Source organism: Notolepis coatsorum (assembly GCF_963971535.1).
Source record: "Notolepis coatsorum genome assembly, chromosome: 6".
Classification (NCBI taxonomy): Eukaryota; Metazoa; Chordata; class Actinopteri; order Aulopiformes; family Paralepididae; genus Notolepis; species Notolepis coatsorum.
The window spans coordinates 45,911,611-45,930,043 of NC_140170.1; the positions used below are offsets into that span (position 1 = coordinate 45,911,611).

The 18,433-nt window shown below is 43.1% G+C and overlaps 1 protein-coding gene across 1 annotated transcript in view; it reads left to right on the forward strand.

Annotated features, from left to right (window-relative positions):
* The window catches only part of LOC311229459 (UPF0606 protein KIAA1549L-like), a gene marked incomplete at both ends in the record, with an annotated part of 283,918 nt that overhangs the window by 40,481 nt on the left and 225,004 nt on the right, over positions 1-18,433 (forward strand). Inside the window, 3 exon segments of the mRNA XM_084315540.1 lie at positions 9,793-9,985; positions 9,988-10,014; positions 15,793-15,926. Of these exon segments, the coding sequence (XP_084171666.1) occupies positions 9,793-9,985; positions 9,988-10,014; positions 15,793-15,926 (354 nt within the window).

An 18,433-nucleotide genomic window follows, 5' to 3' on the forward strand; every position in this document is an offset into this window, starting at 1 on the left:
TTAATATTATGTTCTCTCTGCAATTAGACTGCCCCTCATTCATCCCTATCTGATGCTATCTCTGAAAACAGTTCCTGCGAGCGCAGTCAGTGCACCCCATAACGCTATATATATAAACCTGCATTCATTCGGAGAGAAAGACCTATTCCACATGCTATTTAGGGTTTGACAATAATTACACTAATATCGCTATTTCACAATGAACTATAATGAATTACGGGGGTCATACAGAACACGCGCCAGTGTCTTTATTTCCGCGTTGGAACGAATGCATGTACTGAGGAGCGCTTGTGCGTAGTAACGATATTCTACCACTGGGCGTCAGCTAAGTGTGCTCCGAGCTGTGCGTAAATATAAGCACGGAGTCAAGTTCAAGTTGAAATTGATGAATCCCACTCTTTGCTTAGAAATGGTCGTACGCACAGGTTAAGCACAAATCTGTGCGTAAGACACGTTGGCGTGGAAAGTGTTCTATTTCCACACGTAAGCACAGAATGTAGAATCAGTGCACGCACAGAAGAATCGGGATTCACCACACGTGCGAACGCAGGTTCTACGCACACCTGTCATGATGAATATGACTTTGATCCTACGTTTGAGCTTGTGCACTGTTTTAAGTATTTGCATACCAGAACCGCCCCGATTAACCATATACGGTAATGGAATACCCCCATGAAATGTGGAAAAATGGACTAAGCCGAGGGAAGCGTGTTATGAGAACGGTGATGTCGGATATGATATCTATTAACCATTGCTGCCTGGGCAGCGCAAACACTAATAAAGACCGTGCTGGAATATGACTGCCTTTTCCCGTGTTGTTTGATTAATACCCAGGGATTAAAGTTCTCCTCAATTTTATTCCAAATCGCGATGGATTTTCCGTCAATTTTCTACCTGCTGCATATGATTTCTAGAGGCATACTACAATCTATTTTGATGTCAGTATTGGGTAGCCTATATAAACAATAATACAAGAGCATATACAAGAACAATGAATCTCACTGCATGTATGATGTAGCCTGCCTTTCAATACATGAACTTGAATCCCATCATGTTTGTGTGCGGGACTCACAAGGCTGTTGTCACAATGGGTGGTACCGGTACAGTAATAACAGTCCACACAATATCACGATGGACCATGCCATAGCCTATGTTCTATTAGGACATGATCTGTGACGACAAATGTTCTAGAATGTTTGATTAAGATATCATACTCTGACAGCATGCCTATGATCAACAAAAACGCGAACTTGAATCCCATCATAAACATAGTCTGTCCACTATCTGGTGTCATTGCAATGCGTTTTTAATTCTTTCTTATACAGTAAAAAGGGGGAAGAACACTATATCGTGGGTGTTCATATGACTTGTATTCTGCTTACAGCTTCGAAATTCCACTTGTTTCGTTTAACGTAAAGCCTTTTAAATATAATCAAAACGTTCCCGTGTTTCTGCGGTCTGTGCGCAAAATAATAACGAGTTGAGCTACGCGGAGTACACCCCGTATAGTACACCCTGTATATTCCGATAACGCTATATGAACCATGCTGCATTCATTCTGAGAGAAAGATCTATTATTCCAAATGCTATTTATAGGGTTTTGACCATAATTACACTACTGTTGCTATTTTACAATGAACTATAATGAATTACGGTTCTTACAGAACATGCCAGTGTTGAAACTAATTGCACAGAAGCTCATTTCCTTGTTGTAATAATATATTCTACCACTGGGCGTCAGCTAAGTGTGCTCCGAGCTGTGCGTACACATAAGCACGAAGTCAAGTTCAAGTTGAAATTGATGAATCCCACTCTTTGCTTAGAAATGGTCGTAAGCACAGGTTAAGCACAAATCTGTGCGTAAGACACGTTGATGAATGAGGGCCCAGGTGTATAGGAAATATTACTATTATTATATAGGAATTATTATGCAGTGTGAATATTATACATTTACATTTACATTTGGTCATTTAGCTGATGCTTTTATCCAAAGCGACTTACACGTTTTGTACAACAAGACAGGAGGAAGGGTACAACTCTATCAGCTGAGTAACAATGCTCATCAAAGTGTTGAGTGCTACAGTGTAGGTTAGTTTATTAGGACATGACAGTAAGGTTAGTTAGGGTTAGAGTTTTCTTAAAATTAGCATTAGCATGCACAGCCTCTACCGTCTTTTACAACGAATGTACACAATGTTCTAAACTTAAATTCTTCAGATGATGAGATCTGAAAACGACACGCACCTGAAAACTTAAAACAGATTTATTGGTTCTTTGTCGCACAGCGTAATTTTCACAGCTCTCTCTCTCTCTCTCTCTCTCTCTCTCTCTCTCTCTCTCTCTCTGTAACTATCAAAACCTTCTGCAGGTCGTATAACAGTTTGAAGGACTGAGTCCATGCTCTCCAGAGAGCACTAAATGGCACCAGCACCCACACACAGGTCCGTGGTCATCAAAGACGGGTTCAGCTGCTTGTCTCCCGAAGCTCTCTGAACCTCTCTGAAGATGACATTAGATTATACAGCACCAGTACAGTACAACGAAAATAAGTTTGGCATCCAACCAGAGTGCAAATGTAACTGTAAAGTGCAATAGAATAGTAATATACAATGCAGGTATATATATATATATATATATATATATATATATATATATATCATATATACAGCATTGTTATATCATACAGAGTTATATGAGTTATATGCTGGTGTAGTAGGTATATAGGAAGATTATATTCAGATGTGGATATATTTTTATGCGGTAAATATAAATAATGTTTTTTGGCACAGCTCTCAAAACATAGCCCCTGAAGGCTAGCGCCATGCTGTAGTGCGTTGTCACAAGAAGGCCTTTATGTTTCCATGGGATTTGCCTGTAGGAGGCGACAAAGCGTCCAGACCTAGTCTCCCTCAGTGCGTTTAAAGCTATTGTTGTGAGGGTCCACCTGTCCCTGGACCTTTCTCCCCTTTCCATCCTCCTCAACAGCCCCCACCCTTGCACATACTTTCCTCTACTCCTCAACAGCCCCCACCTTTGCACAGACTCTTCCCAGCCCCTGGATCTTTGTTGTCACTACCCCTCCTGGTGCACTGGTTTATGTTTAATGTCTACATGTCTCTCTGTGCCCTTCCCCTGCTACATTGTCTCTTGTTCCCTGGTTAATTGTTATTTATTAGTTCCTTGTATGGTTGTTATGTTTACTCTGTCTAGTGTTCAGTCTTTTCTTGTGTGGTTAGTTCTGTGTGCTTCCCTGTTTATTTCCCCAGAGTGTTTGGTCTTGTGTTTCCCTCATGTGCGTCTCGTTTTGCTAATTGCCCTGCTGTCTCTCTAGTGTTAATTGTTTCCCCTATATCTGGTGTGTGTTCCCTACTCTTGTTGTCGGTTCATTGTTTCGGTTCCATGTTTGATATCCTCGTCCCTGTTTCATGTGCTGTTCTCCTGTGTTCATAGTAAGTTTCCCAGTGTCATTTAGTGTTGTGTTTTTGGACTTGCTCTCTTTATGAGATTATTCTTTGTTTTGTATTTTGCCCTCTGCCAGTCTTAGGCTACGTTTAGACGAGCGTTTTGTGAACAGAAACCGCAAAAGTCGTTTTGCGGTTTCACTTTTAATTTTACGTTTAGACGAGCGTTTTGGGGTGGAATTCTCCGTGCAGACGACGCTGTAACGACGGAGCCTCGCTGTCACACGATTGGCGCATATGTCACATGACGTGCTGTGAAGACCCGCCCTACTCTGCCTCTGATTCGCAGACTGTGGATGGGGAATGTGATTGGACCAAAGCAGAGTCACTCACAGACAGTGGGTCCACTCACGCCGCGGGACAGATTCTTGTGTATTTAACCCTTTCACTGCCACACGACAGCCGGTTGTGTGATAGTAAAGGGTTAACCTTCTGTCGTGTGACAGTGAAAGGGTTAAAAGTACTGCCAATGTAGCCTTCAGGTGATCTCCGTTGATATAGTCAGACATACTTGCTTTGTTTACGTCTCGGCTACTGGCGCATACCTGCTACCTGTGACGTAAGCAGTACGCGCAACCAGAGCCGTGACAACCCTTTCGTCATCGTTTTAACAGATTTATACGGTTTTGACAGTTTAGACGAGAGCGCAAAGCTTTTGCGTTTCTAGGAATTCCACCCTGGAAGGTAGTCTCACTTTTTTGCGGTTTCACCCCGTAAAAACGCCGTTTCCGTATAAACGAAAGGCACATCCGAAAAAATATTTTTGCGGATTCACCTGCTAGCGTTTCCGTCTAAACGGGGCCTTAGCTGAGCTATACCTTGTTTTGTTTTGCTGCTGCCTTGGAAGTATTTTTGTTACACTTCACCCCTGGCTCGAAGTGTTCGAATTAAAGGAGCAGTGCTCACTTTGACAATTTACATCTACCTCTCCCTCGTCTCTGTTTGCGCTTGGGTCCTCTGCCAACACAATCCCTAACAATTGTAAAGTGTACATAATCTATTGAGTACTGCAAATGTTCAGTCAGTTTTTTTTTAATTGTATTTTAGTTGTAAGCAACTTTTAGTTTGACTTGATTGTCTCACTGAGTTCTATGTTGTTCTATGTTCTATGTTGTGTCTGGAACTATTTGCCCTTCTTGGCTAGGTCTCTTGAAAAAGAGATTTAAATCTCAGCGATACTAACCTAGTTCCACAAAGTAAAAGTAAAATATAGGAGGCCCTCAATAACACGCAAGTGCACACACAATAGGTGCTTTGTATATAGTTCACTCCCCGTTTCTTACCTTGGTGCGGGAGAGCAAGCATTGCGTAGTAGCCTACCTACACTTGTTTTGGGAATCTGTTTAAAAAAAAGAAAAAAACATAACATAACCTGTCCAGTGACCTATTACGTTCACTGCACCCTGCTGACATTTTCAGAACCTGCTTACAAGCCAAGTCTTCCTTCAGCACATCACATAAATCCACCAATTCTTTCCAGCATAGCTTGTTGTTGCTTTGTTGACTCCAAATGTTGTTATAGTGTCATTCACATCCCGTTTGTGGATTCTGTGGTTCTGTTTCTGTTGTGATAGGCACCATGTAAATAACCTATACATTTGGAAAATAGTTTAGAAAATTACTTTGAGAGTCTCACGTCATGCGTGTTTGGTTCACATTGACCATATTCACGTGGCGGCCACTTTGCTCTTATGTCATGCTTATGTCAAGTCATGTCAAGTGTTCCTTTAGTAATCCCCTTGGGGAAATGCAGTGTCATAGCAGCATGGGGGAGGGGGCAGAAAAGATACGGAACGGAACCCCAGCCCGAGCATGACATAAGAGCAAAATGGCCGACGTGTCAACATGGTCAATTCCCCTGTTTGTGTTGAAGCAGTAATCAGGGAAATCTCACCTTTCCATTAACACTTTGATTGCCAGCATGGCGTGCACTATTTATCGTTGGATGCCACCACCCACTTCAATGGTAGCGCTCTAAACGCATAATCTCTGTCTTAAATGATGGCTAATTATGTGTCTAATCTGCCCGTCGTTTATCAATGACTTGTTTGCTGTCAATGGATTGTTTTTTAATCGGTTCATTTCCGTTTTATAGCATTTTGAAAAGCCCTCGTTTTTCAGGAAAATATATAGATTCCGTGATATTCGCCCATTACTGGAATATTCTGGCATACACAAAAAACGTTGTAATTTTTCAGCCTATTTATGAATCGTTTTCAAATTAACGCTAGATTATCGATAGTATGTGTACTTATGCACGCTAGAGAAGCGATCTGAAAAATATATTCTCTCATTTCCTGATCAGTGCGCACACACAGACACACACACACACACACACACACACACACACACACACACACACACATAGGGCACACGTTGATATATAGGTGAAAACAGCTCTGATTATCCCAAGACTGGTAAAATAAATTGCTTACCTCAGATCAGATGTTATCCATAAAGATTATTCCAATTCCTGATCGCCATTCCAAATATCGATTGCGTTTATTGATTCAGCGTTGGGTACTGCAAATACATATTCCACGCTGTTCTGAGGGTCAACTTGGGTCTCTTCAGATGCCTCGCCGGAAAAGTAACATGAGGGGGCTGGACCGCCCAGCCCCCCCCCCCCCCCCCCCATCAGTCTAAACCAATGGGGTGCAGTTACACAGGGAGAGACGATAGGGGGCGGTATTTTCCCAATTGAGCTCAGAGAGAGTCTGCAACACTAGCGTGAGGCTCGATTGATGAAATATGAATTCAAATCGCTAATAAAAAAAAATACGACAAACAAACGCTATATGCCGTTGGTGGCACTCAACTGGCGGCATGAACTAACGACAAATCGCGTCCCTGGCACTCAAAGTGTTAACACATTTCACACATTTCTATCAGAAAAATGTATCTATCTCTAAATCTCACTGAAACCCATTCTCGAAGTCAACTTCCTGCCTGTTGTTGCTAGGCAACTGCAGCGTGGGGGGTAACTGCCCCGCCTCGTACATTGTGTACGGTTCATTTAGTGCAGAAACGGATCGTTAAAGCATCAAATTAAAGACTATCAAGCGGAATTTTCTTCAGTCCTTCACAATGCCAAAAAGCTGCTGTGTTACGCGTTGTACTAATGACAAAAACAGAAATCCAAATCGCAAGTTTTATACCATTACGGAGGAAAAAGTGGCTGGTGGCTAACGTTCGGCTAACTCGCTCTGTGTTGTGGTCGTGGTAGCTACATGCTAAGCTAGCGTTAATTACATAATATCGAACCGATAGGAGCTTATCTTATCTAATCTTACGTGGATGTTTGATCGGGTAGTGGCACACGTGGTACCACCACGTAAGATTAGATAAGATAAGCTCCTATCGGTTCGATATTATGTAATTAACGTTAGCTTAGCATGTAGCTACCACGACCACAACACAGAGCGAGTTAGCCGAATGTTAGCCACCAGCCACTTTTTCCTCCGTGATGCATCAGCTGGTATTATATAAAACTTGCGATTTGGATTTCTGTGTTCGTTATTAGTACAAAACATAACACAGCAGCTTCAATTTTTGGTATTCGAGAGATGGCCATGTCTGCAGGTGTTTTGTATGGACATTATGTCAAGTCAATCAGGGGGAGATCTTTGACTCATATCTCGCCTTAGAATCACCAGAAAGGCTTTTGAAATAGTGAAATGCCATGTTGGCCTCAATATTTTCAAAACAAATCGTATGAAAATGTTATGAAATGAACAAGAATGTGATAAAACATGTAATAAAAACGGACCTCAACGCATGCATTTGATGGTAGAAATCGTATGGTCCCCCTATACCAAGATGGCGGCGGTCTCGTGACATCAGAGTGTCTTCGAGAATACAGATGAAATTATATATTCAAATAAAATGAATAACTATCATAACATCTTTTAGTGGCAGCTCGTCGCCCGCGTCGGCTGGCGGTACTGTAGGAGTGATGCAGCTGCCGTGTAAAGCCCATCAGTCCATGTGTAGGACAATGTCCACATAGACATCACACATCATGCCATGAATACCGCACTTATACTGTAGTAGGATATAGTGACAATGCCACAGATCAGCAGCTCGAATGAAACCCGTCTAGTCCCGAGTCGCCCTCCATGGGGATGCAGCTGTAACACCACATGCAGAGCTCAGTGGCCGGTGAGAACAGATCCAGTTACTTGTCTCCTTCTAGCTCTTAGCGTCTGCTAACTTCGCTAAGCATTCTCTTGTGACGGCTTTTCAGGGAAGATTCCCAAGAACAACTAAAAGGATGTTTTACACGATATCCGACTTCATCGCGTCAAGTACAAGTGGCTCCTTTTATAAATGAGATTTATCTTTCTTTGCCTCTACGACCAACCAAACGCTTTTACCAGGCGGCGCTCTCTCGCCTTACGAGCTCCGTCACATCCTTTTCCCACGAGTGTGTTATCGCTCTGTGTGATATTCATCCTTTTCTTCTCCCACCACCCCCTCGATTCACAAGGACCCATCTTCTGAATGGCGCTAGAGGCGAGCGGAGGGAGGTGACTAATGCTGAACGCATTGAGTCTGATGAGAAATGGCCTGTTTAATAGTCTGGAGGTGTTGGCTTATAGAGGCTATTATCCCCACACGTGGACACACACACACACGCACACGCACACACACGCACACGCACGCGCGCACACACACACACACACACGCACGCACGCACGCACGCACGCACGCACGCACGCACACACACACACACACACACACAACACACACACACACACACACACACACACACACACACACACAACACACACACACACACACACACACACACACACACACACACACACACACACACACACACACACACACATCCAAATGGCTCTTCAAGAAGATAAATATGGACAAAATAAAGGACTAAAGGCTATTATTGTGTTATTCCCTCCTATCACTGGGGTATAGTCAGGGGAAAGGGTCCATTGTGTTGTTCTCACCAGCTTAACATGTCTGTTGTTGCTCTTTGACTCCCTGTCTTGGTCTGCCCTCTCTCTCTCTCTCTAATAACTTTGTTATTAGCATAAATGAGCAGATTGAGCAGAGCTGAGTGAATGCCAAATTAAATGGTAATGCTGACAACATTTAACTTTGCATGTGCTATAGTAGCCCAGTTTCTCACAGGATGTAATGGCAGTGTTCTCTCCTCCATTAAAATATGAGCTTTTAAGATTGTACAATTTCTCAATGTCACCCTCAAAATACTAGACAATTATTGTTATTGGCAGAAGATGTATTTATTTACATCATATGAAATAACTGCTTCTGTAGGGGCGAGGCTATTCCCCGACTCACGTTTGGCTAATGTTAAATTGAAGGCATTTTGAACCAGGGGGTGTGACCACTTATGCAGTCTATTATCAAACAATACAACTAGTCATCATCATTATTAGCAAAATAGCAGCGTTTCCCTGGTCCTGTCTAGATTCTTGCAAACAAGTCTTGAAAGCAATTTTGATGTAAAGTAGCTGATTTAGTAAAGAGTAGGTTAGTGTGGACCCCGCTGTTTTTTAATCAAGCAATCAGTGCCGCCTACATATTAGTTTGATGCTGGTCTGCTGTCTCTCCTCCAACTATAAGTTGACTGACCACAACAGCCACTGTTTGTATTCAAACTATTTCACAATTAGAGCACCAGCTTTCAATGGAAGACGAACACAACACACGAGCCTACTGTAGGCCTGCTAGACTGAGGTGACCTGGGGTAAGAAGAGGAGAGGAGCGCTAGAGTGGTTAGTGGTACCAAGAGAAATGGCAGTTTTACAGGAATAGAATAGCCAGGGGCAGCTGGCTAACACTTTGGAGAGAGGAGAGGCGAGGGTGGAGGAGGCAGCAACAGCTGCACAGAATGGCTGAAGTAATTTCCTTGCTAACAGATACTACTGAGTAACGGGTAAGGGAGTGGGTTGTGGAAAAACAGCCAGAAATACAGGCCTTGACTCACTGCAGTTGTTGTCTGGCTGGCTGTGTTTCTCTGAGGATATAGTTAGCTGGTCAGTCTCATGACTTTCGGAGCTATTGCTGAAATCTGCCCTCGAGAGGATTCATAAATATTCATAGATTGTGCCCCATTTGTATTCCGAAAGGGTGGGCAAAGTACAACTCAAACATCACAAAGAGCCAAATTGCTTTGAAACCTCTGTGGCCTCGCACACCTGATTTGTCTCTTCACACCTAGTTTTAAAATTCAATACTGTGGTTATACGGTACCCTCATCACCTCACCTCATCTCTCTCTCTCTCTCTCTCTCTCTCTCTCTCTCTCTCTCTCTCTCTCTCTCTCTCTCTCTCTCTCACAGGTGGAGCAGGATGAATGTAGCCCTCACAATGTGACACTGGGCTACTACGTGACCAGCGGTAAAGCGGTCTACATATCCTCAGCGGTGGTCGACGCGCTGAACGCCTACGGCTTTGACAAACTCCTGTCGGACATCAGACAGCACGCCCCATTGGTCAGGGCTGTGCTGGTTCCCGTGGCAACTTGGCTGCCGGCCCCAGTGTGCACCTGCAGCTGAAAACAGGTTTTTATTCTATTTTGGTCCGTAGAGAATTGTGTGGGGTCGCCACCTTGGAAGGAACACTTCACACATCGCTTTGTATTGAGAAATCGGTAAAACGGTGTCAAAATGGCAAAAATACGGAGGACAGGATGAAGAAGAAAAAACACCTGACAACACACACGGCCAGCCAGAGTAGTCCTCTCGGAATGCTGTAGTAGCAACTGTCTATCTCTCCGCCCACATGATGTCAACTCTACGTTGTATTCAACTTTTGATGTGAGATCCATAGAAATCCATAGAAAATTCAAACTCGACATCACTCTATCCCAATATGCTTTTGACTGTAGCTCTGACGTCCATTAGCAAGCGACCAGATCACTGCTGTGAAAGAGCGTGGGATTAATCCTGAGATACAAGACAGGGAACCCCTAAAGAGGAGAATGAATGTACAATCTCTGGTTGGTTATGGTCTGATGGAGAGAGAGAGAGAGAGAGAGAGGAGAGAGAGAGAGAGAGAGAGAGAGGAGAGAGAGAGAGAGAGAGAGAGAGAGAGAGAGAGGAGAGAGAGAGAGAGAGAGAGAGAGAGAGAGAGAGAGAGAGAGAGAGAGAGAGAGAGATGAGAGGAGAGAGAGAGAGAGAGAGAGAGAGAGAGAGAGAGAGAGAGAGAGAGAGAGAGAGAGAGAGAGAGGGAGGGAGGGAGGGAGGGAGGGAGGGAGGGAGGGAGGGAGGGGGAGAGAGATATGCATGAATGGAAAGAGGAGCATAAATACTGAAGAAAATGAGAAATGACAGGTGGATGACAGAATGGGAACACAGGTATGAAGGGTCTACTGACCTGTATAGTTTCTGGGCATCCAGAGCAATGAGACCAATACCTTGCTGTCGACCTAATCACCGTTAAAATACAGTGATCCTGCACTCCACTACTACCACCTCGCCACTGCGAAGGAGTCGCCAGGGTGGTTCTTGAGCAGTGACGTGATGAGAAAACTCTGATTAATCACCCCCCCTGCAAATTCACTGAGGTTACTCAACTGTTCAAGAGCTAAAAGCAGCAAGTCAGTTTCCAGTTCAGCAGAAATACGTTCATAATTAAGCGATGGCACACGCGCCCCCTAATCAAGCCTTTTGGGAGCAAGTAGCAGAAGTGCTGGCTCAATTAATACATTCATTACAGGGTTGATTAACGATTAATTTAGTAAGTGGGAAATATTTTGATCATCACAACTTCAATTTGCATTCGATCATCACGTCGTAACATTGCATTGACAGACAAATGATAACTAAGGAGCTGACCCCACTATATAATGAAAGTAATTGTTCCCCTTGAGGAAAGCAACAGTTGTGATTGGAGGATCAAGAAAAGAGGGCAGGGCTTGATATAGTTCAATTGAAAAAGGGCGGTCGCAGACCTCTCCTTGATGCATCTTGATGCATGTTGTATATTTTACTCATAATTAATATGTGCCAAATCTTTTGGCCATAGGCAGAGCCTGGAATGCGCTGTATGTTTTTTTGCGCACGCTCAGTGAATGGCTTGTAATCTTTATCTCCTATTATTGAGGCGTGGCATAATCTTATATGCATTAGCAGCCGCAGAATTTTGTGCCAGTTGTTTCCCTATTCTCTCACTGTTGAGATGTTTTAGAGAGAGAGAGAGAGAGAGAGAGAGAGAGAGAGAGAGAGAGAGAGAGAGAGAGAGAGAGAGAGAGAGAGAGAGAAGATGATTGGAAGGGAGACAGGGAAAACATAAACAATGTCTGTTTCTGATATATTGAGCGTTGTTCCTCTTCTCAGGGCCAGACGGACAACAACTCATCTCATGGGTGTCTATTACTGAATATCATTCTCCTCGTCAGCGGCTACATTTACATGGAGTAACCCCGCTACTGGCCATATTCCGGTTAAGGTCTTAAAATAGTTTTAAATAATAATGCCTGAATAAAAATGTTGCCATTATTTTACCAGGAAAGCCCCATTGAGATTCAAAAGCTCTCTTCCAAGGGAGACTTGGACAAACATAGCAGCGGTGGTTACACAATGAAACAGACATTCAGAGACAATACAGTAGAAATTGATAAAGTGATAAAAAGGAATAGCTTACAGTAAAAAATGTCATATCGCATGTATCAATCATTTAATATCTCTATTATCACAAGTCACAGTCAGGATCAGAAACAGTGATTTGTTTGAACTGAGTTAAAAGGAACAAAGTGATCAAGCTGGAGTTTTGACTGAAGATTGTTCCGGGTGAAAAATAGTGCATCCCACCACACAGTATGTTTTAGGTATGTTTGCTAGCAGACCGAAATGACAAGGAGGCACTGTCTGTCACACAATGCAAAGTCAATGGAGAGTGATGGAATGTTTTCCCCTCTCCGGGCGAGACCTATTTTTGCACTCTGTCTCTATAGGCAGCCGGCAGTAATGTGGATGCCTTCTAGCCATGACTGTCCTATAAACTAACGTTAACGCAGCTTACGACTCACTCTCCCAGTTTAGTCAGTACAGCAGACATCTATATTTCTACTCATATTTGTGTGTGTGTAGAGAGAAGGATATCTGCCAGACATCTTAATTGACCTATCGCAAACCCGCCCTCTTTTCTTGCTCCTCCAATCACAACTGTTGCTTTCCTTTTCATTTGTAATCCTTAATCCTATCATTTGATCTTCAGGGCTAATATTTAGAACATGTTGGTTCATTGGCATCATTGTTCTGTAATGAACTGGCCAGTAAATTAACTTTTTTAATGTCTTACTTACTTACTTACTTACTTACTTACTTACTTACTTACTTACTTACTTACTTACTTACTTACTTACTTACTTACTTACTTACTTACTTACTTACTTACTTACTTACTTACTTACTTACTTACTTACTTACTTACTTACTTACTTACTTACTTACTTACTTACTTACTTACTTACTTACTTACTTACTTACTTACGCCTTTTACCCCGTGGTCGGCCTCTCTTTCTTTTCCCTTGGGGGTTCCACCTGAGAGATTGTCTTGTGATGCTCAGGGATGGTTTACGGAGTGTATGGCCAATCCATCTCCAACGCCGTTGGAGAATCTCTTTCTCTGCTGGTTGTTGTTGTGTTCGTTGCCACAGGTCTTTGTTGCTGATGGTGTTAGGCCAGCAAATCTGGAGGATTCGGCGCAGACAGGTGTTTAGGAAAGCTTGTAGTTTATTGGTTGTGGTGACAGTGGTCCTCCAGGTCTCAGCGCCATAGAGTAGGACTGACTTCACATTGGTGTTAAAGATCCTGCTCTTGGTTGTGATGGAAATGTCTCTTGAGCTCCAGATGTTTTTTAGTTGGAGAAAGGCTCCTCTGGCCAATCCTGGCTCTCACATCAGCATCTGTTCCACCTTGCCTGTTAACCATGCTGCCCAGGTAGGTGAAGTTGTCTACCTTTTCCAACACTTCTCCTTCCAGAATCTTAATGTCTTGACAATGAACAATGTCTGCCTTGGATTGTTCTTACTTGTATCCTTCTCTGAAGGATACCTTCTTCCACCTTTTACTGTTCTTGTATTCAAACCATGGTCTCAGGATATTATAAGGTTACAGGAGGGTAAATACAAGTTGTAACTACTATTAGTAACTACTGGTGGTAATTAATGGTAAATAGTGTCAAACGATCAGAAACCCTGACAAACTTCACCCAGTATGTCACATGCAAGACCAGACAAAACTGGACACTGGAGCTGCTGTATGCTAATGCAAAGGAGGCATACAGCTCCACTGCACCTCTTCAACCTCTGCCTGAGGCTGGAGCCCCAGCTCTAAAAGACCTCCTGCATTGTCCCAATGCCCAAGCACCCTCAACAACTACAGGCCAGTCGCTCTGATGTCACATGTCATGAAGACCTTTGAGAGTCTGGTCTTGCAACATCTCAAGCCCCTGATGAGTGACTCCCTCGACAATCTGCAGTTTGTTCTACAGAGACCGTGCAGTGCAGTGAGATCATGTTCTTCGACTTCTCCAGCGCCTTTAACAGCATCCAGTATTTGTGGCTAGCAAAGAAGCTCACAGTGATGCGGCTGGAGCATCGCCTGGTGGCCTGGATCACCGACAACCTCACCAACAGACCACCGTACATCAGACTGCAGGGCAGCCAGTCAGATGTGCCGGTGAGTAACACCGGTGCCCCCCAAGGAACTGTGCTCTCACCATTCCTGTTCACCCTCTACACCTCCGACTTCTGCTACAACTCGAGTGGGTACCACCTACAGAAGTTCTCAGACGCCTCCTCCACTGTACAGAGTATAGAGCCCTGGTGGAGAACTTTGTAGGGTGGAGCGACAGCAACCACCTCCAACTCAACATCAGCAAACTACCAGAGAGGCAAGAAGCGGCCCTCTACAGGAAGGGACAACGCAGGCTGTTCTTCCTGAGGAGACTCAGGTCCTTTATTGTGTGCAATAGACTGCTGCAGTAATTTTACCAGTCTGAAGATTTTTTTTTTTTTTTAATTATCTTTATTAGCATTTCACAGCTTTTTCTGGCCACGCAGGACCGATAGAGGAGAGAGGGAGAACGGGAGGAGAAGCAGGGAAGACATGCGGCAAATGGTCACCGGGACTGGGAAACGAACCCGGGACGACCGCTTCGCGACTCAGCGCGCTATATGGTGTGCTACTGGAGCGCCCCTCCAGTCTGAAGAACTAACGGCGGCAGAGCTTGAGAACTATTAGAAATTACTCTTAGGGGGCGGCTAAGTGGCGCAGTGGGCAAGGCACTAACGCAGGAGATGCTGGGTTCGAGCCCAGCTCTCTGCGTTGCTTCCGGCTTGGCTGGTCGTTCATACTAATACAATTGGCAGTATTGGGGGGTGGGAAAGCCGGTGGGTGGGGATCAGACGTTGTGGACAGCGACTCCTACAGGTCGGTTGGTGCGCCTGTACAGCAGAATCAGGAAGTATCGGGGGTGGCGTGAGCCTCCCACGCGTTACTCCTCGCCACTGAGAGATCGTGCTGTGCAGGTGAAAAGATGCGACGGCTGCCTTCTCGAGTACCGGAGGGGACACGTGATGCAAGGCTTCGTCCTCACTGCAGCCGACCAGTGGGCGGCATGGCCAAACAACGTTCGAGACAGGGGAGGGGAGAATTGGATAATACGAAATTGGGATGGGAGAAAAATTGAAAATGGGGAGAAAAAGTAGATAAAAAAAAAGAAATGACTCTTAACCACTAAACCCTACACTGACTGTGTACTATAACGTATATTATGATATTATGACCGAGGGTATACAGACCCTCATCTGCACCTTTATGTATACTGTTTAATGTTCTCATATTTTATATTCAGATAAAAATGTGATTGCCTATTTGTTGTCTTTCTATTATCCTGCCCATACCTATACATCCCCTCCCCCCTCCCCCATGCTGCTATGACACCTGCATTTCCCCAAGAGGATCAATAAAGGAGTATCTTATCTTAATTACTGGTAACTGGTATTACTCTGTTATTACATTGTTATTACCCTGGTGTTACCATGTTATTCACCTTTCGTTATCAAGCTCTAATGCAAAGTGGTAGCTTACCAAATAACATTATTAATCTCCTGTTTTTCCTGGGACTGGCACTTTTTTGCTGGCCTGACACCCACCTACCTATTCCACTTATCTATGTCAAGAAACCCAGCTGAGAATTTAAACTTAGCTTCCTGAAAGCTTGTCTAAACACTTGTCTCCATCTCTCTCTCTACGTCTCTTTTTCTCCCTCTCTCTCTCTCTCTCTCTCTCTCTCTCTCTCTCTCTCTCTCTCTCTCTCTCTCTCTCTCCTAGTCCTGAGGTTTGTCGGTCCAACAGACAACATTTACTCCTGCAGTTTTGTCCAGATGTTGGAGCAGAGGATGGGGAATGCCTTTGACGAGGCTCAAGACAAAGTACTGGAAACCTACAACAGACTCACTGTAGAGGTACTGTACCTGTTTATGATGACTACGTATGAAAAGACTTACAGTACGACAGACTCAATGTAGAGTATTTAAGCATTACATCACGCGACGGAGTGTGTTATAGAAATTAGATCATGCCTATGGGTGGTTGTTAGGCCCGAGGCGCAGCCGAGGGTCGTTAGACCGCCATAGGCGTGATCTAATTTCTATAACACACGACTTCAAGTGGTGTAATACTTTTATACAATGGCCGAATTCATCCAACCTTATTGCTATACAATAAACACACAGTAATTGAAGCATAATGGAGATTTATTCACAAAACCATCCGCAGAAAAAGTAGGTAAAAAAAATTATAATAATAAGTTACCTCCGTGTCTAGAAGCAGCTGGGAGGTGCGGTGCTTCAAAGCATGCCATTTAACAAACCCAATTACATAATCCAACATTGTGTAAACAACTAACATATTCCAGTTAACGGTATCTTTTTTTATTATTATTCGTTACGAATATATCCATACTTCCATTGTGTCCGGGACATCCAGTGAAATCGCTTCGTGCGACAGTGTCCTTTTGCAGAGGCAGGTTGCTACAAAGCATGCCATCTAACAGTGAAGTTAGCGGTTGTTATTTGATTGATTGATTGATTGAAAACTTTATTAACAGATTGCAGAATGGGTACAATACAGTACAGCTCAATACACACAATTGTTAAGGGGATGCAGACCAGAGAAAGACTTTCGTCTTGTTTACATCAGGGTCCCCCATTTTCAATGCATCATAACATATATGACATACAGATAGACAGTGCTACATCTATACATAGGTTGCTACAAAGCATGCCATCTAACAGTGAAGTTAGCGGTTGTTATTTGATTGATTGATTGATTGAAAATTGTATTAACAGATTGCAGAATGGGGACAATACAGTACAGCTCAATACACACAATTGTTAAGGGGATGCAGACCAGAGAAAGACTTTCGTCTTGTTTACATCAGGGTCCCCCATTTTCAATTCATAATGAATTGTAAGTAAGGGTGCAACCTGCACCGTGCAATCCATTCTTTGTGGATCTAGAGTGTGTTGAGCCACTCTATTAAGTGTACAGATATACCTAATAAGTGTGTATATATGTATGTCTCCCTAGTTAAGAAAATGTTGTCTCATGCAGGCTTAATAAAATACTGTAATAAGTCTGTAAGCAAGTCCCAAACCAGAGTTTAATAAACACTGTAGTGTGTTAACCAGCATTTCAGCACATCTCCAGAGGCTATTTGAAACCATATTCCAGTAGAATATATTCGATACGTGTGAGGGTGTGCTGTAATTCCAGTATTTTTAAACCTGTAAGAAATAGAAGACTCTTCAGACACTCCTGTCAGTGGCAAAAACAAACACTTTTAGTGGTCATACTTTGACATGTAATGATTACATTGCAGCCTGTTTTGCGAATGTCAGCTGAAGCTATCTCGCTCAATACTGGACCAATTCCCAAATATTTAAGCATTACATCACGAGACAGAGTGGGTTATAGAAATTAGATCACGCCTATGGGTGGTTGTTAGGCCAGAGGCGCAGCCGAGGGTTGTTAGACCCCCATAGGCGTGATCTAATAACTATCTATAACACACTCTGTCGTGTGATGTAATGCTTTTATACAATGGCCGAATTCATCCAACCTTATTGCTATACAATAAACACACATTAATTGAAGATTTATTGACAAAACCATCCGCAGAAAAAGTAGTTACAAAAAAAAGAGAAGTTGCCTCCATGTGGAAGCAGCTCGGAGGTGCGCTGTTTCAAGGCAAGAATGCAGTGAGCGTGGGTTATTGGTTTGATTGATTGATTGATTGCAAATTGTATTAATGTCCGCCTTGTTTCGAACTGGTTAAGAACTGTTAAGAACTTCACTCTTAGATGCTTCTATAGAAAGTAGGTTCAAAAAAAGAAAGAAAGAGAAGAGAATTATTTTTGATAGGGTCCAGGTTTAAAAATACCAGAATGACCATTTAAGGTACAATATGTTTTATTACTGGAGATGGATATGCAAGCAGGGTTAGTTTGTAAAATGTTATATACTTATGCCACTCTACATGTATGTTCTGCTGTTCATGCAAACCCAGTGGATTTCTGTCTTCCTTTTCACTTCCTTTTCTCTCTCTCTCACTTTCTCTTTTTCTCTCTCTCTCTCCCAATACATGTTGTATGTTTTGGGTGTAAGTTACTGTCGGCAAAGGACAGTAAAATAGCAACTGTTAAATTTTATCCCGAGGCAGCAAAGATGGCAATTTGCATGACTAGGACGAATGACGGGAGAAGTGGGGGACAGTTGCAAAGGTTTTTTTATGATGAGAGCGAGGCTTAAAATGGATTTCTAATACTACTGTATCTGCTAATGAGGGATTTAGAGGACTTTGAATAGATTCTGTAGAGTTGTGGAGTAACTGTTTTTGGTGAATGTATTACAGTACTTAAGTACTTAATTTAGGATTTTGTATCGATTTTAAGCTACTATTCTAATGTGT